The 24,079-nt window shown below is 40.1% G+C and overlaps 1 protein-coding gene across 7 annotated transcripts in view; it reads right to left on the bottom strand.

Moving 5' to 3' along the window:
• Nucleotides 1-24,079, bottom strand: part of LOC118677629 (amyloid beta precursor protein) — a 222,347-nt gene that overhangs the window by 136,297 nt on the left and 61,971 nt on the right. For all 7 annotated transcript variants that reach the window (XM_036352843.1, XM_036352842.1, XM_036352840.1 and 4 more), the window contains exons 2-3: nucleotides 23,883-24,050; nucleotides 8,039-8,168 (exon numbers count right to left, since the gene is read on the bottom strand). In XM_036352843.1, the coding sequence (XP_036208736.1) occupies nucleotides 8,039-8,168; nucleotides 23,883-24,050 (298 nt within the window). The remainder of the gene's footprint in view (nucleotides 1-8,038; nucleotides 8,169-23,882; nucleotides 24,051-24,079) is intronic.

Consider the following 24,079-nt stretch of genomic DNA (forward strand, 5'->3'; position numbering starts at 1 on the left):
ATTTCAAACATACCTTGATACTGAAATTGAAATATGTCTTAACTCAGGCATTTGATTCACTGTCATCTTTTTTTAAAAAAACATAATGCCGCAATGATTTATTAAAGTTGTGGTATATTATTTTTACTGATTTTTAGAGAGAGAGGAAGGGAGAGGAAGAGAGAAACATCAATGATGAGAATGACTGATCAGCTGCCTCCTTCACGCCCCCTATTGGGGATCGAGCCCACAACCAGGGCACGTGCCCTTGACCGGAATTGAACCCCGGGGACCTTTAAGTTCGAAGGTCGATGCTCTATCCACTGAGCCAAACCGGCTAGGGTTTCACTGTCAACTTTATGACGCTTCTTATGGTCATGATGCTCTTACGTGCATACTTTTCCTTGGTGTATTTTAGTCAATTCTTTCATTAAGTATAAACACCAAGTTACTTTTTTGAAATGTCTTACAATACTTGAGGAAAATGATTTTTCCTAATTTCACCCCCAGAATTCCTGATGTAATTACTCTCTCCCACTCCTAGACCAAACTTCTGACAGAGGAGGGAGCGCATTTCACTTACGTTCCTGGCCACACACCTAGGTCAATACTTACACAATCTATACTAATAAAAGGGTAATATGCTAATTAGGGTGGACATCCATCCAGATAAAGCCCTGGTGGCTACGAGGCCTGGGGCTCAGGCAGCTGTGGGCTCAGGCCTCACAGCCGCCATGGCCGGAGTGGCAGCAGCAGAGGGGTAATGGGGGTGGTGACTTCTTCTAATTAGCCAGGTCACCTCCCGCAGAGGGAGGCCAGACTGTGGCTTAGGCCCTCTCCCCATGGGCAGGCTGGGCTGGGGGACCCCCACCCCCATGCACAAATTTTCGTGCACCGAGCCTCTGGTGAATATATAATTACTAGTCATTTTTGTAGAATCTATTTGTCTGTGAATAGTCAATCAAATGTTTCCCAATATGGAAATTTAGAGAAAACATTATTTTAAATAGTCCCTTTATTACTAACCAATAATAAAAAAATATGGGTTTGTTGTTTTTGTTTTTTTTTTACTCATTATCAATTTAAAAAACATAGCTAAATGTAGGGGTATCTTTAAACTCAAGATCACAAATCAGTATGAATACTTCCCTCCATGTTTTCAGGTGTAATTAAATAGCACATTTATTTTATTAAAGCAACTAGAAGATTTCCAAGACATTCAGCCAATAATTGAGTTTAAGGAAAAAGAGAAGCATGATATTTATCATAGCATCATTTATACTAGTAATGAAAGAGACCCAAAATTTTACCTTTGGGATATTGATTTTTTAAGCTGGTTATAAAAAAAAAAAAAACCACAACAATAACAACTCAGCACTGGCCAGGTGACTCAATTGGTTGGAGCATCCCCCTGTATACCAAAAGGTTGTGGGTTCAAGCCCCTGTTAGGGCACATGTGGGAGGCAAACAATACATGTTTCTCTCTCTCTCTCTAAAAATCAATTTAAAAAACAACACCAAAAAAAAAAAAAAATCCTAAGGTGAGGATTTTTTTAAAAAAGAAAAAAAAACTCCAAAGGAACATTTGACCCTGTCCCCTCCCTCTCCCTTCTAAGAGATTCAAGAGGGAAAGAACTATTCCAAGAAAGAAAGCTTAGGGAGTTTGCATGAGCAGCCTAATTTGAATTGAGTATGGTGAATGAGAGGACTTGAAATAGGAGCCTGTTTACTAGGTCACCCCAGGCAAATTGTTTCTGGGTTGCCTAGCAAATATTTACCTGCCTAGAAAATATTTACCTGCCCAGAACGTTTAGCTGTTCCTCAACTGCCTGTGAATCACCCATTCTCACCTTTGAAATCTCGGCCCCTAGCTCCCCTTTTCTCCTTTGTCTAAAGTGACATATATAACCAAATTTATCTCATTGTGTTTGGCATTTTCATGCTTATGTGAATTCCCCATGCCCATGCATTAAAAATTTGATTTTCTCCCTTTAATCTGTCTCTGTTAATTTTATTTTTAGCTCATCTAGAAGAACTTAGAAGGTGGGAGGAAAAGTATTATTTATTTTTAGCCCCACAATAACTATCACCACAACAAAATAAAGGAAATTATCTAAATAACCAGAAATAAAGGATAAACACATTAGTATCTGGTATAATAATAGTTTGAAATTGTGCTTTCCAAGAATATTTGATTTCATGAATAAAGTGTTATAAAAATGCTAAGTGAAAAAAAACTAGGTCATAAAACAGGAAATAAGAATGTTATAATGTTAAAAATAATATAAGCAAAAAATGTGCGCAGAAAAACAGAGACTGCAGAAAGCAGAATGATTTGGGTTTTTCTTTCTGAGTTGTGGTTACATTTTCTAACTTCCTACAATAAACATGTATTACGTTTGCAATCAGAGAGATTTATTTTAACTACACCACTGCATTGTTAGCATGCACTGCAAATGAGATACCCATTGACTTCGCTATTCACTTTTCAATGCATCGCAGAGAAACACTGGAACAATATGATGTCAAATAAACTGAGATTTCTTTTTCATGCCTGTCATCTGGGACCTGCATAGATGAATTCTGTTGTTTTAAGAAAACACTGACACCAGGGCACACCTATGGGGCATAACAGCAAATTTTCAAAGATTGTTAATGTTCATTGTAAAGACTCATGGTAGCCGAGACCGGTTTGGCTCAGTGGATAGAGCGTCTGCCTGCGGACTGAAAGGTCCCGGGTTCGATTCCGGTCAGGGGCATGTGCCTGGGTTGCTGGCACATCCCCAGTGGGGGATGTGCAGGAGGCAGCTGATCGATGTTTCTCTCCCATCGATGTTTCTAACTCTCTATCTCTGTCCCTTCCTCTCTGTAAAAAATCAATAAAATATATTAAAAAAAAAAAAAAAGACTCATGGTAATTGATGACTCTTGAGTACATCTCCAGTAAAAAAAAGAAAAAGGCAAAATTAAGCATTTAACTAAGTACATCATTCACACTGCCATAATTCTTATCTCAGACAAACGTAAGTTGTTTATAGTCCTAGCAAGAAGATTTACATAATAGCAGGCACAGTAATTAAAATGAGAAGATGAAAAAAAAATTAAAACCGGACACAGCAAAAACCACTAAATTTTTCTCTCCAATTTTGATTTATTAAAAAAAACACTTTTTCAACTTTAGAAAGCAAATCACGCTGGAGCCAATTAATAATTGAGGGTTCAATGGAGAACTGGGAAAAGGAGGAAGGCGGTTTAACCACTGGTCTTGGTGGGAGACCTACCTAGAGGAAATCACTTCTATCGGTTTTCCTATTTAACCAAGTAGGAGGGGCTGCACCTTCTAAGTCCTTCCCCACCCAGATAAGATAAACGTAATTTCTCCCCATTCAACAATCCACCTGGAACCAAATTAGCTCCCATATGAAAAATTTGAAAATAAAAAATTAAGCAGGATCAAGAATCTTTCTGAAAAAAATTAGAGATTCTTATTGCTGCTTAAGTCTGGTTGAAAACAACAGTGGAGACATTTCTTTTAATTTGGCAGCACGGTGTTTTTAAAATAAAATGTTTTCCCATAAGAAGTTATTCCTACTGTAAAAAACTCATAAGGCATAGGTTAAAAACAATCACTCTGTGTGCCTTTTAAGCCTGTTGACTTTTATCCAATGGACCACTATCTGATGATAGACTTCATAATTCATCCTTTTTATGATAAAAGCTACTCGTTTACTTAGGAAAGGAATAGAAAAGGGCTTACGTAAAATCAAAGTCACCTGTAATTCCACTGATTGGAGACACAGACTAGTAAGATTTCTCTCCCATTCATATTTTCTTTTATATAGTTGAGAATCAGGCTCTCTATACTCATTTTGAAGTATGATTAACTTGAAATGAATACTCAAAGGTCCTATGTGGAAGACCACATAAAAAGAGTCTACTGTCTCTCCAAGGATGGCAATTAGCTTTTCCTGATGAAGAAATGTCCGTAGTTCTGGCATTCCTTATGTGTGCATGGCATAGACAATCCTCAAAAACACAGAACATTCGAGAATTTATATCCCTCTGGTGTGCAGAGACCAGGTTCATCAAGCATCACTCCCATGGTGTGCATGTATGTATAATCCCAGCACATGCATCTCCCAAGACTTCATATGCAGTTGGATCTACAGAGTGCAGAGGTCCATGAAGACTGGAGGAGGCATGGGTACTGACACTGAATTACTGTACAGGGGCATATAGGCCTTTATAAGATCATTAAAGTCTACATTCCCCATCCCTATTCTTAAAATTAGGTGAAATCTTGTGTAACATTCTTGAATATTGCGCTGCTGTGTCTCAAGAGAACTGCTGTTTAGTATAAATCAAAAAAAACCGACTCTGGCTGGAACCGGTTTGGCTCAGTGGATAGAGCGTCGGCCTGCGGACTGAAAGGTCCCAGGTTCGATTCCGGCCAAGGGCATGTACCTGGGTTGCAGACACATCCCCAGTAGGGGACGTGCAGGAAGCAGCTGATCGATGTTTCTAACTATCTCTCTCCCTTCCTCTCTGTAAAAAATCAATAAAATATATTTTAAAAAAAAACAAAACAAAACTACTCTGGCACAGTATCTGTCAGAATATCTAAATACATGCTTTTCACACTGAAGATAGTTGTAGCTAATCCACACAAAAGCAGCCACCAAAACACAAAGTATGCTCGTCTTAAAATGTTATTAAAACAATGTAATTCAAAATTAAGGTGAATTGAATACCTTCAATTTTTCATCTGACCATAGCTGAATAGCTTCCTGGTCATTGCTACTTGTATATTTGGAAAGCCTTGAATATATAATGAAATAGAATGACATTTAAGGTAGTAATTCTTTAACTTCTAATTCTTTTGGTTTAATTTAATCTTTGCCCCCCCCTCCCACACCCCCATAGATCAGTAGTAATTTGTCTTATGTGATGCACCTTGCCTGTACTGGACAGGGACAAGTGCAGAGGGCACCATTTTCAAGAGTGGATCTATCACACCATGTAGAGTAGTCATTCAAATGCAAAGGGGTTAGAAGCTTCTCAAAGAAAATATCCTCCTTGAGTAGTGATAATGATGTGCTTAAATCCCACATGAGACAATAAAATGTTATTATGATTAAGACAGATCTTATACTGGGGAGGGGAGGAGGGCGGGGTCCAGAGGCACAATCAAAAGCAAAGGGCAAAATGAGAAAGCCATCCCTCTCCCACGGGAAATCATTCACTCCATGGGAAGAAAATGGCAACAGCAACAGCAACAGCAACCTAATACCAGTTCCTCATCTAGACAAGGAATGCAAGGTACTGAGGAGCAAGTAAGCCCAGGGCAAACACAGGGATTAGAGAAACACAACCCAGAGCAACATCAGCTCTGCATTGGCTAGAAAGATCAGGAAGGTCGCATGCCAGACGTAACAGGCATTTTTCCTCTAGTCGAGTTTTATTTTGAATTGTAATGTGCTTAATATTTAAGACAATTTTATTTTGTTTTCTAGGTAGCACCTTTCTGAGAATTAACTTCTGTAAAATAACCTTTTTTGTCTAAAAGATATATTTGGGTACAGCCAGTGAGGTTAGAGGTTAGAGGATACTTAGGTTAATGCTAAACAGTAATTCTCTGTTCAAGCAGCAGGTAATATATCAGATTGTTGCCTGTTACTACCATAGAGTGGAACACATTATTGGGTGGGAATTTATCCTGTTTCAGAGTCATGGTTGTCTCTTTTATAAACACAACTGTGAGTTTTTTTAAAAAGTGTTATTTACTGCCTCTAAATCAGTCTTTCGTCTATGATTTTATTTTGATTTTGTAAATCAGGTGGATATTTGCTCTGAAACAATCTTGTGTGAATATTGTAAGGGACATTGGATTAAGAATCAAAAGATCTTTGGCATTGGTCCTGCTTCCGCCACTAACAAACTGTGTGAGTTACAGCAAGAGATTCAATCCCACTGACTCAATATTTGTGTCTGTGAAGTGAGATGACTTAGGATGAAGTTTCTCTAAATGTTGGGTAACACTGCTTATCATGATAAAAACAAATATTTTGACAGTTAATCATAGTATTTTCATGAAATCTTCTGACTTCATGTTTATATCTGAAGACATTTTATACATCTTTTGTTCCTTTTTACAGTGTTTTTTTCCCCTTGAGTTTCAATACCCTCTTGCCATAGAGTAGAGCTTTTCAGAGGTGGGGAGGTGCCACAACCAAGTGGCACTAGGTAGTGAGTTACAATCTTCATGTGGGTTCCACCTTCTAGTCAATTCTAACATCTCTGATTAGAATTCTGAGGCAGAAAGTCTAAGCAAAATGATATACGTTCATCTGAAACAAACGGCAATGCGTCCTGTGTCATACGCCATAATACTCATCCAAAGACCTAGTATTCATTCCCAGTAAGATTAGTATCTACAAAAAAATGTATTTGAAACATTTCATAGAATGGGAAAGTGAGAACCAACAGAAACTAATCATTAACAAGGCCTAATTAACGAGTTCATGATTCCTTCCTAACTTGTGCTGAATTATATGGTCTCTTGGTATAACAGCTAAGATACTGCTTTTCCAACTCTCTTCATCACTTACCTTGTGAGTAAATCCACCAGATGAAATCATACTAATGCCCTTTTATTTTTTCGATGAACATCTCAAATTATACACATGCATCAACAGTAGCTATGCTCTAGTGATGATATTCATATTTGACCAAGTATTAGAGAGCTCCAGAACCTTCAATAGTTATCCTTTTTTCCTAAATTTCCTGTTGGGACTTTTTATTTTTTTAAAATTCCTTTTAGCCCGGCTGGCATGGCTCAGTGGTTGAGAATCAACCTACGAAATAGGTCATGGTTCAATTCCCGTTAAGGGCACATGCCCAACTTGTGGGCTGGGTCCCCAGTGGGGAGTGTGCCGAAGGCAGCCGATCACTGATTCTTTCTCATCATTGATGTTTCTATCCCTCTCCCCCTCTCCCTTCCTCTCTGAAATCAATAAAAAATATATTTTTAAAAAATCCTGTTAAGTCATTGGAATGTATATCAATATTTGTCTATATCCTCCAGATGTAGATCTCTATGTTTTTATTTACAGCCATGCTACTGGTGAATAAACTTGTAGAAAACATCTAGATGCTAGCCATCAGATCAGAGACTGCTGATTTCCACAACTCCTGGTTACATAAAATATCAACAAGGAAGAGACTAATAACCAAGGCAGATTAAATGTGGCAAAAGTATAATACCGCACAAAACAACTCAGTTTTCTAAATGAAAAGTTAAAGTAAAATCTGAGGTCAGTGAGAGAAACACACATTTAAACCGTAGTGATCACACTGTTTCCTCTATTTTGATGTGAGCAGGGAAAAAAATAAAAAATCCCCCAATTCCAATTCTCCAGCTATGGCCAAACAGGAAGAGTAGTCAGCTGTTGTAGGAAAGAGATTAAGAAACTAGCCCAGCCGGCATGGCTCAGTGGTTGAGCACTGACCCATGAAACAGGAGATCACAGTTAGATACCGGGTCAGGGCACATGCCAGTATGATTCTCTCTCATCGTTGATGTTTCTATCTCTCTCTCCCCCTCTCCCTTCCTCTCTGAAATCAGTACATTTTTTTTTCTTTTTAAAGAAACTAGCAAAATGCTGGAGCTTCACATAAGAACTGTTCTTCTGTGAAGTCAATGTCAGGAAACACAAAAAGCCTTAATTCTGCAAGTCTAGATAGTCAGTGTATGTGGGAATCACCTATAGAATTTGGTAAAATTAAGATTCCTGGGCTCCACCACAAGGCACTGTCATTCAGCAGTCCTGGGATCGGTCCAAGAATTTATAATTTTGAAAACCACCCTGGGTAAATTCATTCTGTGCCAGGGAATTCAGAAATAAGTCTCCTATACTGTCGGAACACAGGTTACTGTAACAATCCAAATTATAATCCAATATTGAGTGGCCACATGCCAAACAAGAGCCTGTGTGTTTGAGCTAATCAGAGCATCCTTCTCTTCCATCCCCAAAGATCAGGGCCAGGCTGGCCGGCTCACCTAAGCAGCGGTAGGGGATCACCATGTGGCCGTGGGTCTTGCACTGCTTGCGGCCCCTCTTGCACCAGTTCTGGATGGTCACTGGCTGGTTGGCTTCCACCACATTGGTGATCTGCAGTTCAGGGTAGACCTGGGAGCACACAAAAAGGGTACATTGTTACCTGTGGCAGCGGCTGGGATAAGCAAGCACCTGATCCATCACCACTGTTATTCTAATGTATTACTTTTTTAAAAAGCTTCAATCTTTATTTTGAGAGTATTATAGATGTCCCTCTTTTTCTCCCCATTGTCCCCCTCCACCTGGTTCCCACCCCGCCCCAGGCCTTCACCACCCTATTGTCTGTGTCCATAGGTAATGCCTATATGCAAATAAGATCTTTGGTTAATCTCTCCTCGTCCCCCACCCCCTACCCCCCATACCCCACCCCTTCCCTCTGAGATGCGTCACTCTGTTCCATGTTTCCATGCCTCTGATTCTATTTTATTCATCAGTTTAGTTTGTTCATTAGATTTCTTGTTCATTTATTTTGATTTTTAGATTCAATTGTTGATAGATGTGCATTTATTTTCTATCCCCCAACCCTCAAGCAGGCGCATGTCCAATCAAGCTTAAGCAATTCAGGGTAAAGAAAAATATGCAAGAGACAAGCACTTAATCATTCCATTCCAAACATTAAGCAATGTGCCTTTTTGTATTTTATAGCACCTACTCAGGCTTAAAATATTATCTTTCCAGAGGAGATAAAAATAGAAATGGGGAGGGGACCCTCTCTAAAGCACGGGGTCATTTTCAATGCAAAGTAAACTGGTGTGAGGATTGTATTCTGTAATGTTTTAAATAAATATTATATAGTAGATTCATGGAGGTATTACCTTCACTGAAATTCAACCCATCCATATCTTACCCATTGGGCAAATATTTTACACACAGGCTATGACACATAGCAAGCTTTCGATATAAAAAGCCTTCTTTTTATTCAAAGTAATTTACATAAGGATAACTTATCAAACAGTTATCTGGGCTATCATTTAGATAAAGATTGAATTTATGGATCTCTTCCCTTGATAATTAGCTACAGCCCTTTGCTTTGATTACTGTTCTCAGTACATCATGGTGTTTATTGGGCACTTGGAATGAAATGTAGCATTTGGATCAACCAAAATATATTTGTAAAATATCAAACCACTTTTATTGATTAATAATGAGTAGATATTTGAAAGAAAATATAATCATAAAACTTTCTAAAATGGATTTCCCCTTGCATAAAGCTTGCATTTCATCAAGATACTGGTTTGCCAGGTAAGTCCAGTGAAGAGAAAGAAGCATTAAGAGACTTGAAGGGACTCAAGAAGAGTAGAAGGGGGAAGTCCCTCTCCCCGACAAATGCCTATCACTAGTGAAAGAAGCCATTCTGAAAAGGCCCCCCACTATGTGATTCCAACTCTGTGGCATTCTGGAAAAGGCAAGGGGTCATGATAGTAAAATATCAGTGGTTGCCAGGGGTGAGGAATGAAAAGGAGCATAGAGGATTTTTAAGGGCAGTGAAATTATTCCATATGATACTGTAATGGTGAACACCTACATTAGCACAAACTCAGAAAGTACAACCAAGTGTGACCCCCTAATGTGAACTCTGAACTTTGGGTGATGATATGTCAATGTAAGTTCATCAGCAATAACAAATGTACCACTCTGGTGGGAGGTTGGTAATGGGAAAGGCTGTGCATGTGGGGGGGGGGGGCAAGGGGTATGTGGGAAAGCTCTTGTACCTTCCTCTCATTTTGTTGTGAACCTAAACTGCTCTAAACTATTTGTTTTAATTTAAAAAATTAAAACATAAAGTCTATTTAAAAAAAAATAAGGCACCAATCAGTGTAGCATAGGGTAAATTTAGTGTTGAAAGCTTATGCTTGAGAACACACACACACACACACACACACACAGAAAAACAATGCCAGTAACTTAGCTCCCAAAGGAAAATCCACCTTCCCTTTATTTTACTTTCTACGTAAGTATCTTAGCACAACTACAATGCATGCATTTCAGGCTCAGATAATGCTCCACTCCAAAATGCCACTAACATTTAATAACCCCGCGGCCTTTTTCTCTATGAGGACAGGTGAAGTGGTTCTTTGCACAGGAATATAACTCTCCCACCACCTTTCCTTGTTTATTATCTCACAAAAGTGCAGCACTCATGACTCATAAACTCTGTGACACGAGAGAATTTGCCCTGAGGGAGAAGACTTTATGTGCCCTAAAGGGTGAGTTACTGCATTTTTCTAAAGGGGTTCCAGCTGCCACTTCACAGACATACTACCCCGCTGAGCATCTTCCCAGGAGCGCTTGGTTTCCCATAAACCCCGTGGCAGGCAGTCAAGTCACATTTTCTTTTCAACTCAAAACCACAGCCTATTTGTAGGGTACAAGTTGACAAGGAGGAAAACTGGATCTCTGGTTTGCGTTGCAAACCATCCTCGGTGTCCTGGGGTGAGAGGGGGTGTGACAGAGCAGTCATTCATCCTGGAGCTAATCTTCTAGCAATCGGGCCTCTCACCCAGAGATGACCGGAGCTTCCCGAAGTGACCAGCCAGATACAGAACGTGCTTCCGTTCCCACCACAAAAATCTAGGGCATAGGGGTCATTTCTGGTGTTTCCACTTCTCTCTCCAGAACACCGACAGCGACAACTGGTAACATGTAGATGGAGGAGATTAGAGAATTTGAACCACGTGGATCCCGTGCCTGCTTTACCTGCAGCCCTGACTCCCCTGTTACTCACAGATAAGAAGTCATTCATTGGGATCTGCCAAAGATAATACAATTGTGCTGTTGTGACATCATGTTTACTTAGAAAGGGGGAGGAACATCAACAATCAAGGTCCCAAAATTTCTCCTGGAATGCAGCCAGTCCCAGTTGGTCGAAGTGATTACCACATGGCACAAGCAGCCCCCAACTCAGAAAACAAACAACGGAACAAAAAACATAATGAAAAAATCATGGTCAAGTTTTTGACGAAAATCCCAAGTACTACATACCTAGTGTTTTGTCTTGTTTGTATTAAGCAGCTCCAGTATATGACCAGAGACAAATAAGCACTTAATGTTGAAACAATAGCAGAGCTTATAGTTTTAGGCAAGAGTAAAGATTAAAATAATCAGATACGCAAATGTGCTTGTGGTAGTAAGTCCCTGACTCTTCACCATAATTAATCACAAGCATCAGTTCAATGTTTCGTATTTTCTTTGCTGGATCTCAAATTGTCACATAGGAAGGAAATAAGGATATGAATCCCTTCGGCTATTTAATTTGCAAAAAACTGACATTTAAGAAAGCCAAAAACATGTAGTTATATATACAGAAATATAAAAATATGTCCCCAACAAAACAATTCTCCAACCCCAATTATGAGTAATGATTTCTTTGATTATTAAAAAAACTAGAGGCCCGGTGCACAGGATTTGTGCACTGGGGGACATGGCCTGCAGGGATCGGCCCACTGTGGGAGCGCACTGACCACCGGGGGCAGCTCCTGAATTGAGCATATGGCCCCTGGTGGTTGACCAGTCTTTCTGGTCATTCCGCCATTCGGTCGCTGGGCTTTTATTGTATAGGATAGACTTTAGATAACCACAAGGCACATTAATAATAACATAAAGCAGCAGCAAATCGAGGCCTGTGTTAGTTCCTTGAAAAGCAAACCGTCCTCAGTTCCAACAAATCTTCCGGAATTACAGCTGCACGAATAGATCCATACAATGTGCTCCAAAAAAAATAAAAAATTTAAAAAAAAAAAGAGATCTCACCTAAGACCCTTACATTACGCCACACTGTGCATACCAAGCCCATTAGGATCCTCCCATGTGGGCAAACCCCCTCCATCCCCTGTACCATAATGTGAATCCCGCTCTCCTCCTTCAGGAATGCTTTCTGGTATTTACCACAGTGTGCCTCACATTTGTGTTAAGTACATAGCTGCACCGCCTTCCCAGTGAAAATGCACTTTCCTGAAGGGCGGAAGGCACAATCTGGCACCCCGTTGCCTCCCTCTGGCGCCCCACATTCATTACCTGTGGTTTAAGCTCTCAGAAGGCTGCCAAGCCCGTCTTCCTCCCATGGAGCCCCAACCCCCAGCCCTATGGAGAACTCATTAGTGAGCAGTTGAACTCTGCAGCTCCATCCAGAAGGCTGATTACAGCCAAAGGAAAGCAAACGGTAAATTGCATTCTCTTCCTCAAGAGTTCTAGACTAGTCCTGGCTGGTTTGCTCAGTGGATAGAGCGTTGGACTGTGGACTAAGGGGTCCCGGGTTCAATTCCGGTCGGGGGCACATGACTGGGTTGCAGGCTCGATCCCCAGTGGGGGTGTGTGCAGGAGGCAGCCAATCAATGATTCTCTCTCACCACTGATTCTATCTCTCTCTCCCTCTCCCATCATCTCTGAAATCAATAAAAAAAATTTTTTTAAAAAAAAGAGTTCTAGACTAGTATATACAGGCTCCAGCTGGATGAGGGGACACCTGACTGGCAGGTAGGCTAATCCATGGCCAGAGCTGGTGCGTCTCTGAACCGGTGTGTGAAGGGGAACAAGGTACCTGGAAGAATCAGCTGGTCTACCACAGGAGACTAGGAAGATGTGCAGAGAAAGAAGCTAAGATGAGAGAGTCTAGTAGCTGAAACACAGACAGATAGACAAGACAGAGGATCAGACAGGGACTGCCTGATTACCTATTAATCCATGGAGGCGTGGTGTGTCCCCTTCATTAGATCCCCTTTAAACATAAGCCACGTTGTAGCTTTATTTTGAACAAAACCCTAGAAAAAGGCCTGGCTCAAATGCTGGTTCACTAACACACCCTCCCTGATCCCTTCAATCTCTGTATCCAAAGCATTTTATCCAACCACATTTCCCTGATCACCGACCACTTTCTACCATCTCTGACACTTGCGTGTCCTATCAAACTATACACCCCTTAAAGGGCAGGACCATGCGATTCATTTGTGTGTTCCCCTCAATAATGGCCAACACTACGATTGCACAGTAAGTGCCTAATCACTATTTAATGAATATTTCTGGTTAAGTTCAGAATGCATCATGGGAGGGAAATTCATTATATATTAATCTCCCACTGGGTAGTATCAATGTCTCTCCTAAATAAGATAATATAAATAGGATAATATTAGAGTTAGATTATGAGCTTTTGAGAAAAAACAAGCATCTCCGTGTCTTCCAATATTATATTTCCAAGTATGATGTGGCATCTTATTCAAACAGTAGCATCTTATGTAAAATTCTGCAGACTGATATTAATAATTACACAGCTGAGAAAGAGGCTTAGAAAGAACTAAGAGTCGGTCTCTCACTTAGGCTAAGAGGGCCCATCAGTTGGTCCAGGCACCTGAAAAGCGCCCACTCTTCTGGCCACAGAAACATGCTTCATCTTGGAAAGCTAATGCATCTGAGGCTGCAGTTGGTAGCCTAAAGTGGTTTTGCCCATTACAGAAAAATACCTTAAAACTCGATCACCATCAGAACATTTTCATTCCAAGTTTAAAAAATCTACGAAGTCCTTTTTCTCTCTTTTTCTATCCAAACTGGAAATATATTAATCTCCAACAAGATGACATTTAAGTTGTTAAATATGCATAGCAAGAAAAAAAATTGATGATATTTAAGAAAGCCAAGAACATGTAGTTAGATATGCAGAAATAGAAAACTATTTCTTTAAGACATACATTGTGAGAGTTCTATAGAAAATTTCCTCTATTTCCAATATTAAGGGCAAATGGGGGAACCCTTATACTAAGGTAGTCCCTTTTGCAAACAAGCCATGTGGAATAAAGAATTAATGACAAAAGTCTTGTTTACACACAATTATATTCCAAAAGACCAAGGATACTTCAAGAATGCAAAATCAAATGTGGCTAGGAAAAGTCTGAAAACAGTTAATGGCCAGGGTCCTGGGAATTGTTGCTAATTCTGAAAATAATTTACTTACAGTTCTTTCTAGTCTTTCCACTTTTGAAATCAATTTTTAAGCATATTCTCAAGGATGTTTCTTTTCTTTTAAATAAAAGTGCAAGCAATTATGTAATATTAATAAAATGACACTAAATATGTAAGAAGTCAATAACGTTCATCTTAGTCAGTTTATAGCTCTGCAAAAGAGATGAGCTACACATCTGCACAGGGTTCTTGTCCAAAATAATGCTGACCTTGAAGGAAGCAGGAAAAAGCACTGCATTTCAGACGGATCCAGGAGCCAGTGACCAGATTTGATCATTGCTGAAGTGGAGTGATAGGTACATGGGGCATTAGACTATTCTTGCTAATTTGTACATGTGGCTTGGAATTTTGAATGAAAGAGAATGAAAAGTAAAGAGTCAAGACAACGTTTATGTACTTTCATGATGCTTAAAATTAAAGTAAAAAACAACAAACTATCCTAGCTGAAACAGAGTCAAATTTCTAAATTTACATTACAAGAAGAAAAAAAAAGCAGAAACAACCAAGATCCAAATTGTATATACATGATGGCAGTTGGCACGAATAAACATTTACATGAAACAAAAAATAAAAAACGCTGCAGCGACATGATATAGAGGTAGCCTAAACAAGGGATCATTTCCTTTGAAAGCTTTTACTGACCAATTTCTTTTTCAAAAAATATACTCAAGAGGAGGATAAAGAAAACATATAATAACTGAGGGTTTACTCTGTGCCAGAATCACTGCAAATGTTTCATGTTAGTCATGTCACCCTCCGTCAGTGGGCAATTGCTGTTTCACAGAAGACTTGGTGAAAGTAGGAGCCGTTTCTGAGCACTCCAGGAGCCCGTTAAGGGTAAGTTTTAAAACAAAACAAACTCTGTGTCTGGATAAAAATGACAAACTTTCTTCTTTAAGACTTTCTGGAATGCAAAGAAAAAATCCTATCCAACTGTTTTCAATGTAAATTCTTTTCATCATGAGGGCCACTGGAAACGGAATGACTAACTTAATTGAGAAAGAGAAGTAGAAACCAACCGAAAACATTCTCTGATTACAATGTAATGAGGTGCTGAGAGGCAATGAGCAGCTGATGAAACACGACCGTAATGGTAATAACAGGACGTGTGAGCAGTGCTGTGCTTGCACAAGGAGGGCCTAAAGCTAGGACGGAAAATGCAGCACGCGGGCACTAGCTGATTTCCCAAGAATCTGACCCAAGTTTGTTCCTCACACTGTCTATAAATGTACGTGTACATCCATACATTTATACTCAGACTTGGAAAAGATTGTCCAAGAACCTGGTTTAATATCACTTTTATTCCAAAGTGCTGAATGTAAAAGCAAATTGGTGGGGAGAAGGGGTGTCACCAAAATAAATAGGGCAGAACACAAATGTGAAAACACAAACAGATGTGTGCACGCGTAGCCTCGATTCTCATTCCCTGTTAATTTATGCAAATTGTCTTATATTTCTAAGTAAAGTGCCAATTATAAAAGTATAATATGACTGCAAATCGGTAATAATTGAGTATGCATTTAGGAACGAGATAGATAATAAGAAGAAATGTTAAATCAAACAGTAATTTGACTAAATGATTACTGTGTAAAAAAGGAAGTCCAAACTGGTTTTATCTCATTGAGCTCCAAATACTGTGATTTGTGCAATTCCTATTTTTATATAGATCATTAATGCATAAAGTAGATCTGTTCTCACATTAGGTAGCTGAATACCTCAATGCAAAAATTGTTTCACCTAACAGGAATTTTTGAATCTTTCCCAAACCACCATGTTTATGTGCCTGTACTTTGTCAATTTTAAGCCTACAAAGGTGGATGGTAGACACAGCAAAATCACAATGGCCAAGGGTGCGGCTTCTGCCCTCAGGTGGACAGTGTGCCCTCGAAATTGGTTACATTGAAAGATCGCACGTGTCCTTTGTTTTTTAAATGATTTTAATTTAAATAAGGTTGAGAAACAATTCTTATCTGGGAGTCCCAGATTCGGTTCTATGTTTTAAGAGTAGAAAGCTGGGCAAAGGAAATGGCTTTGTTAAACTCATCAAATGGGCAGTTTTTGTTTTATTCAGACGCTGGTATGCTTTGTCTGGCGATCCTGTTCATTTATTGACAAAGACAACCGTTCATTTAGAGCAAGAAGGTTCATTTAGAGCAAACACATATTGTTTGCTGTGGAAAAGAAAACACCTGGGGAAAAAAGAGTGTGCCCATCATCTAATAGAAGGGATGATAAACAAGCCACATTCATGTCTTTCTTTCCCAGCTGGAAATCTCTGCCAGCACTTGAGGCTTAACCTGTTCCAAAGTCCCCCCAGAGAGCTGTTCCCCTGTGTGTTAGCAGAGCCATGGACACCTGCTCCAAGCCCCTACCCTCACCCAAGGGTGCTCTGAAGGTTAGGGATAAGGAGGGCGGCAGAGCCTGTGTTTTAAGTTCTGTCCTTAAAAAAAAAGAAAAGAAAAAGAAAAAGAACAGTGCCGGTGCTCAAACAACTTCTCAATTAATTTGACAATTTTTAACTTGTACGACACACACTCGTCACACCTACACCTATGTATTCCTATCAAAAAGGGAGGTCTGAGATTGGTGAGGCAGCTCTCTGCATTGCTCAGGTGTCAAAGAGCAAAGGCTGGATATGAAGGGAGGTCTGTCTGACAGCAAAGCCCATGTTCCCCTGCACTGCACTTGACCCCAGGGGCTCCCTTGTCACAGCATCTGGTGCACCGTGTGGTGGACAAGGAGGATGCTCTCTCCCATCCCTTTTCTCACTAACACCTTGAGATTTGAATTCCTTTCTCTCCCCAATGTAACCTATCCTCGAATTCAGGCTAATGCTTCTAAAAGTGTCTTGACCAGATAAAAACAATGTCACAGCTCTTTTTTTTTTCCTTTTTATTAAATGTATTGGGGTGACATTGGTCAATAAGATTATACAGGGTTCAAGTGTACAATTCTATAACACACATCTGCATATTGTATTGTGTGGGCCCACCACCCAAAGTCAAATCTCCCTGTCACCATATATTTGACCCCCTTTACCCTTCACTACTCCCCACCCACGTCCCTCCGGTAACCACCATACTATTGTCTGTGTCTCCGAGTTTTTGTTTATTTGTCTTATTTGTTCATTTGTTGCTTTCAGTTTTATATCCCACATATGAGTGACAACATATGGTTCTTGACTTTTTCTGACTGACTGTTTCAGGTAGGTACCCCAGAAAAGGGGATGCTGGGTCATATGGTAACTCTATTCTTAATTTTTTGAGGACGTCCACACTGTTTTCTATCGCGGCTGTACCAGTTTACATTCCCAGCAGCAGCGAATAAGGGTTCCTTTCCTTCACAGCCTCTCCAACACTTGGTATCACTTTGTCTCGTTGATAATGGCCATTCTAACAGGTGTGCGGTGGTATCGCATCGTAGTTTGGATGTGCATTTCCCTAACAGCGAGTGACGTTGAGCATCTTTTCATAGATCTGTTGGCATTTGTATGCCTTCTTGGGAGAAGTGTCTGTTCAGGTCCTCTGCCCATTTTGTAAGTGTTGTTGCTGAGTGTATGAGTTCTTCATGTATTTTGGATATTAACCCCTTATCGGAGCTCTTTCTTATCTCCAGAATCAGACTGCAAAACCCCAGACTTATAATCAAGACCCTCTGCTTTACAGCCGCATTCCACCTTTTCATTTTCTAAATCCCCTTTTCAACTTATCTACTTGTGTATGTATATAAGCTCTTCATGAGTCAAGAATGGTGTCTCCCCACCATTCAGCGACACGTGACACAAAATACTCTCCTGAATGCACTCAGTAAATATTTGTTAAATTTGCTTGAATTAAATTTGGGAAAAAACAAGATTCTTTAGATGAAGAAACAAAATATATTTCAATTTTTTTCTTTTCTCATCCCAAAGATCTTGGTTTAAATAAAACTGTTTGTTTTTAGAAAAGGAAAAAAATCTCATTTCATTCAAAAGGACAATAAAAGCTAAAGATTCTCATTTCCCCTCTACCCTCTTAGGTTTTAATATGTTTCAATGGAATATTATCCTAGTTTTATTCTATTTCTATTTATAAGACTGCTAGTGCCTTAGACCAATGTTTGGGTACTATAGCAGTTCATTAAAGCAAGTGGCCACTTTAGGCTGTTAAATGATGAATAATTTATATAGTTATTTTCATGATGGCAGCACTTTCTGCATCTCATATAGAACAGAGGAAAGGAGCTGTTTTCTATTAAAGGACCCCAGAGGAAAATAATAATTGAGGGAATGTCTGTTGTGGTTCTCTCTTATTGCACACAAACTACCCCAAAACTTAGTGGCTTTAAACGATAAATATTTCTTAGAGTACACAATTTCGGTGAGTTAGAAGTCTGGAAGTGGCTTAATTGAGGGATCCGGGCTCTCACAAGGATGCGGTTAAGACCTGGGCCACAATCACGTGAAGCCTTGACTAGGCTACAGGATCTACTTCCAAGTGGTTCGTTCACGTGCCTGTCAAGCTGGTACTGGCTGCTGATAGGAGGCTGTTCCTCACCATATGTACATCTCCCCGATGCCTTGGGATGGCCTCGTGACAGGCAGTTGGCTCCTGCCACAGCAAGAGTTATGCAAGGTGGAAGCCATGTGTCTTTTCTGAATTGGCCTCAAAAGTCACACACAACATCATTTCTGTAATATCTCATTGATTATACATGTCAGCCCCGCACAGTATGAAAGGAGACTACACGTGGACATGAATACGGGAGGGAGGCAAGGATTGTTGGGAGCCAGCTTGAAAGCTATCAACTACATAATAATTTACAATTTCTCACAGTTCTTGAGCTGACTGGGCAATTCTTCTTCGCCTGGTGTTGTCAGCCAGAGAATTACAAGGAAGGCTGTGAGGTCCCACCTGGCCCTGCCCAGGTGGCTGGTGCGGGCAGCTGGTTGGGAGCTCAGGTAGGGTTATAGATGGGAGGCTCCATTCTCTTCCATTTGGGCTTCTCCACATGGCTGCCTTTCCAGAGCATGAAAAGAGAAACTTCTAGAACTTTTTAAGGCTTAGACCCAGAACTGAACCAGTGTCACCTCAACTCTATCCTACTGGTTAAAGCAAGTCTCGGGTTCAACCAAGAGGGTAGCTGCTAAAGGCATAATTCATCAACAGCCCACAATGGGACCTCTTACCACAGCGTCACATGAAGAAAAATCTAGGGCTTGCTTAATACTTTCAGAAAGCATACTTAGTGATTATTTAGTACTAGAGGCCCAGTGCATGAAATTTGTGCACAGGTAGGGTCCCTAGCAGCTGCTGGCCAGGACCTCCCTTCCCCCAGTTGGCCGGCCGGCCCCACCCCCTGGCTGAACTTCCCAGTGGAGGGGACAATTTGCATATTAGACTTCTATTATGTAGGATATTTAACTGAATATTTAGTCATGTACATGTTTATCACTCTACTATTGAGTGTATTATCATAGCACTTACAACTTAAGTAGGAAAACATAAACTGAGGGCAAATCTGGACTATGGGCCAACATTCCCCAACTCTCACCTAAAAATCTGTTTAGAATTCCATCAATGGGAAAAAACAGTCCCTGCAAAAGGAAACCATGGCTCTATTTGAGGGGAGGCTCTCTCAGGGCCCATTCTGCTGCAATCCCCAGGCCAACAAGGCCATCCACAAGCCCTTTCTAAATGAATGACTACTAGTGTGTGCTGGGTCAGAGCTGTTTCAGATAAAATGCTTTGTTAGGCATGACCTCTAGAAACAGTTATTTTCAGTGACACCTTGGGTCTGTAATCCCTTTGCCCATAAAAACCATAATAAGTCCTACTGTAGCTCCGGTTGCCACAATAAATTACCATACACTGGGTGGCTTAAGCAACAGAAATTTATTTTCTTCTAATCCTGAGGAAAAAGTCTGAGTTCACGGTGGCAGCATGACCAGGTTCCAGTGAGAGTTCTCTTCCTGGCTGGCAGATAGATGGCCACCTTCTCCTGTGTCCTCACATTAACTCATTGTGCGAGCAGGGAGACAGAAGACAGAGCAAATTCTCTGAAAGTCTGATGTCCCTTCTTATAAGGGCACTAATCCCATCATAAGGGCCCCACCTTCATGACCTCACCTAACCCAAAGGCTCCACCTCCAAATACCACCACATTAGAGGTTAGGGTTTCAATATAAGAACTGGGCATGGGAGGTGGGGGAGAGGGGTGCACAAGCATTCAGTCCATAGCAGTTTTCAATATATATTTGATAAAGTTACAAAAGAAAGTTCTCAAATGGTGCTGACCATGCTAATATGAAAAAGAAAAATACAAAGACGGGCAAATATCTGAATGATGACTGGGCAGAAGTATAACTTATTACTGGGGGAAAAAAGGGGAGGGAAAACGCAAGGCACCCGGAATTTGGAGGATTTGGAGTAAAATGCATTTTAAACAAATATTCGATTTAAACCCTAAATTTGGAACTGTCTTCTCAATAAAACTTTATATGGGTTTATAACCAAGAACAAAGGTAAAACACTCAATTTTTCTCCCTAATTTTGACCTTGACTCATGATAGCGCAAGAGAATCAGGGGGCCAAATTGATAATATTCATAAAAATAACAGCAAGGAACACAAATTGAGAGGAACATGATGCTGCAAAGATAGACTAGATAATTCATCAAAATAATATTTGACACATCATATCAAGTTAAGCATCAACAGATATAATGTGCAGCTTATATGGGCAATCCTTTGAAAAAACAAATTTAACAGTGAGTTACACTGGTTAGCAAAAGGTCAAAATGAGGTCACGGTCATGAGTTCAGTTAGTTTCTTTTGTCCTAGGTCCACAGGCTGCTAACAGCTGCCCCTCTGACTCAGCCAGCTGTCTCTAAAACAGAGGCACTGAATGAGCACGTAGAGAAAAAAATCTACTCATCCCTATTGGGAGGAAAATAATCAGTAAGTGAGTAGCACTGTAAATGGTAATAAAATAGTCATGGTATCTGTATATTTTTTAAAAAGGAATGCGCACAATGATAGATGATAGAATAAGTTGAAAATATCTTCATGGTGCAAAAATGCTCATCAGTCTGGAATTCTATATCCGATTAAACCATTGTTCAATAAAAATGAGTTCAAAATGACTACTAGTGATGCTGGGTCAGAGCTAAATTTCAGATAAAATGCAACTTCTAGAAATAACTAAGATGACAGACCTCAAAAACAAAAGAGGAATAAAAGTAAATAATATAGGAATAGAGATGCTTTGGTGAAAGAATTGGTTGTAAACAATGAATCCAGTTAAAGACAGAACTTATAACTACCTCTTGGGAACTTATGCCAAGAGAACAGATTATAATATTACAACATTGAAAATATGAAGGTAATATAATTTACAAAACCTGTATGAGAAGAGGTAGAAAATTTGTGCATTTTATCAGTGGCTTCCCTAATAGGGAATCAATCAATACTGTCTAAAATAAAACATGGAGTTAAAAAAAAAAAAGAATGAAAAAACATAAGCGTTTTCCAACAATGCACATAAAATTCAATCTTATAAACAAAAACTATTCATTATTTCTAATTATAAAAGAAAAATATCAGAAAACCTATAGAGTGGGAAGTGGGAGGAAGACCCTAAAATATCAATAAGGAATGTCCTTCTAGGTAGTTCAGGATGCACATTCAATAAAAAATGTCAAACACTGTTGGAGTAAACATCTATTTCCTCCCCTTCCCCACACACATACTTTCCCCAAAGCTGGTTAAAATAAGGAGGCACCATACATGTCCTCAGCTACCCACTCTCCAACCCATAAAGCTTTTCTAACACACTGTGTGTTTCTAAGCTCACTGTGCTGGACGGGGTCCTATTTTTATGTTGCCCCACGCCATCTTCATCCACTTTCTGGCAAGAGCCCCTCTCCCCACACCATGTGGCTCCGGCCTAGCTGTCAAACAGGCCACACACCCACCTGGCCAACACAGGCCAGTCCCAGTACTGATGCCAAAGGTAGATGAGTGACCCAAAGCAGGGCCAACCAGAATCCCTCCTTGGAGTGTTAATGCACATAATGCAGCTGGGAAGCCAAGCGAGGATGACACCCGCCCAGAGCTCCTGGCTGCCACCTTGCCTGGCCTCCTCGAGAAAGCTCATCTCTGCAGGAGGTGAACGAATGTCATGGTGAAAGGACAAGCAGAGAACAAGAGAGAGCCCGATGGAGAAACCCCAGGCAGCACTGAGGCTCAGGTCTAACATCTGAGGAACCAGCTTCTGGATGTCTTCATTAAAATTCTATAAGCTACCCCAGCCCAAGATCCTTCCCATCTGCGGTATGAACTAGTCTCCATGCGTAAGATGCTGAGTGAGCTTCCAGCATCTGGCAAACATAAGCTGGTGAATCAAGCCACTATTTTCCCCTCTTTTCCAAGACTCAGCCCATCACTCATCTACTGGATCCCATTTCTCCCTAGATACCTGAACCTAGTTTTCTTTTGATGGACAGCCACCCTTCCCACAGTTTGGTTTAAGCTTCCTTTGACTTAAGTTCCTTCCCTTTAAAAAAACAAAGATACAACAAAACAGCAAGCCTTTCCCCTTTCCTTGAACTGCCCTCAAACTCTTAGTTTCCAGTTTTTCCTCAAAGAATCCACAGATGTCTTCACTATCTATTCATGCATTCTTCCTGTCACCTATAGCAATTGGACTTCTATTCCACTGAAATTGCTATACGAAAGATCAACAACCACTGACCTTGGATTTGCCAAATTAGAAGAATATATTATTATAAAACACACATATTCTAGAATAGGCAAGTGTCTAGTGCAGTGGTTCTCAACCTGTGGGTCGCGACCCCTTTGGGGGTCCAACGACCCTTTCACAGGAGTCGCCTAAGACCATTGGAAAACGCATATTGAATATATAATTACATATTGTTTTTGCGATTAATCACTATGCTTTAATTATGTTCAATTTGTAACAATGAAAATACATCCTGCATATCAGATATTTACATTACGATTCACAACAGTAGCAACATTATGGTTATGAAGTAGCAACGAAAATAATTTTATGGTTGTGGGTCACCACAACATGAGGAACTGTATTAAAGGGTCGCGGCGTTAGGAAGGTTGAGAACCACTGGTCTAGTGAATGGGGAGTAAAATGCCTGGGACTCCACGTATTTTAAACTGAATTAATAAGGAAGGAGCACCCTGAACAAAAACAACAAGGAGACAAGGAGGAATTGCACAAGGGATAGAGACCCTGATGGATGAAGACCTCTTAACTTATCAAAGTTAAGTCAACAAAGCAAAGTGCAGACAGAACAGTGCTTTCTGTAAGTTGCCCTTTTTAATAAAAAAAAAAATGAATATTCTCTTTTACAAAAAGGATGAATCAAAGAATGAAAATATTAATCAATAGAAGATGTGGGGCAAAGGATGTTTCTGAGCATAACTTTTTTACAGTTTCAATGTTTTAACACTGTAAACATTTTCTGTTTTCAAAGAGTAAAACTGTTTCAAAGGGAAAAACTGAACACAAGCAGAAATAAAGGAACTAAAATATATCAAGTTGGTAATATACATAAACCTAAGTCTAGTCACTTTTACACACAATAGTTTGAGCACCTGTACTGAGATACGCTAAAGGTAAAAGGATGTACCGAGATATCTTACATTTTACACAGTTGGTTTATTAGTGGCCGGAGTATGATATTCTTTTTAAAAACATTTATGCATATGGGAGAGTAAATCATCAGGAACAAAGATTTTCCATTGCAAGAGCTAAAATACCAATATTTAATGTCAAAAACAGTAAAGGCAGGAGGTCCAGCGTGGCCGCCGGCGGGACTTACCTCCTGGCAGTACTGCAGGATGCCCTCCTTGGTGCCGATGCAGGTCTTGGTCCCCGATGGATCCGACTCCCACTTCCCATTCTGCACATTCATGTGCATGTTCAGTTTGCCGCAAAACATGGCGACCTGGGGTTCCGCAAGCAGGCCGGCATTGCCATCAGTGGGCACCTGGAAAAATAGGTTTGGGTTAGTTATGG

Source organism: Myotis myotis, unplaced genomic scaffold (assembly GCF_014108235.1).
Source record: "Myotis myotis isolate mMyoMyo1 unplaced genomic scaffold, mMyoMyo1.p scaffold_m19_p_2, whole genome shotgun sequence".
In the NCBI taxonomy this organism is placed as follows: Eukaryota; Metazoa; Chordata; class Mammalia; order Chiroptera; family Vespertilionidae; genus Myotis; species Myotis myotis.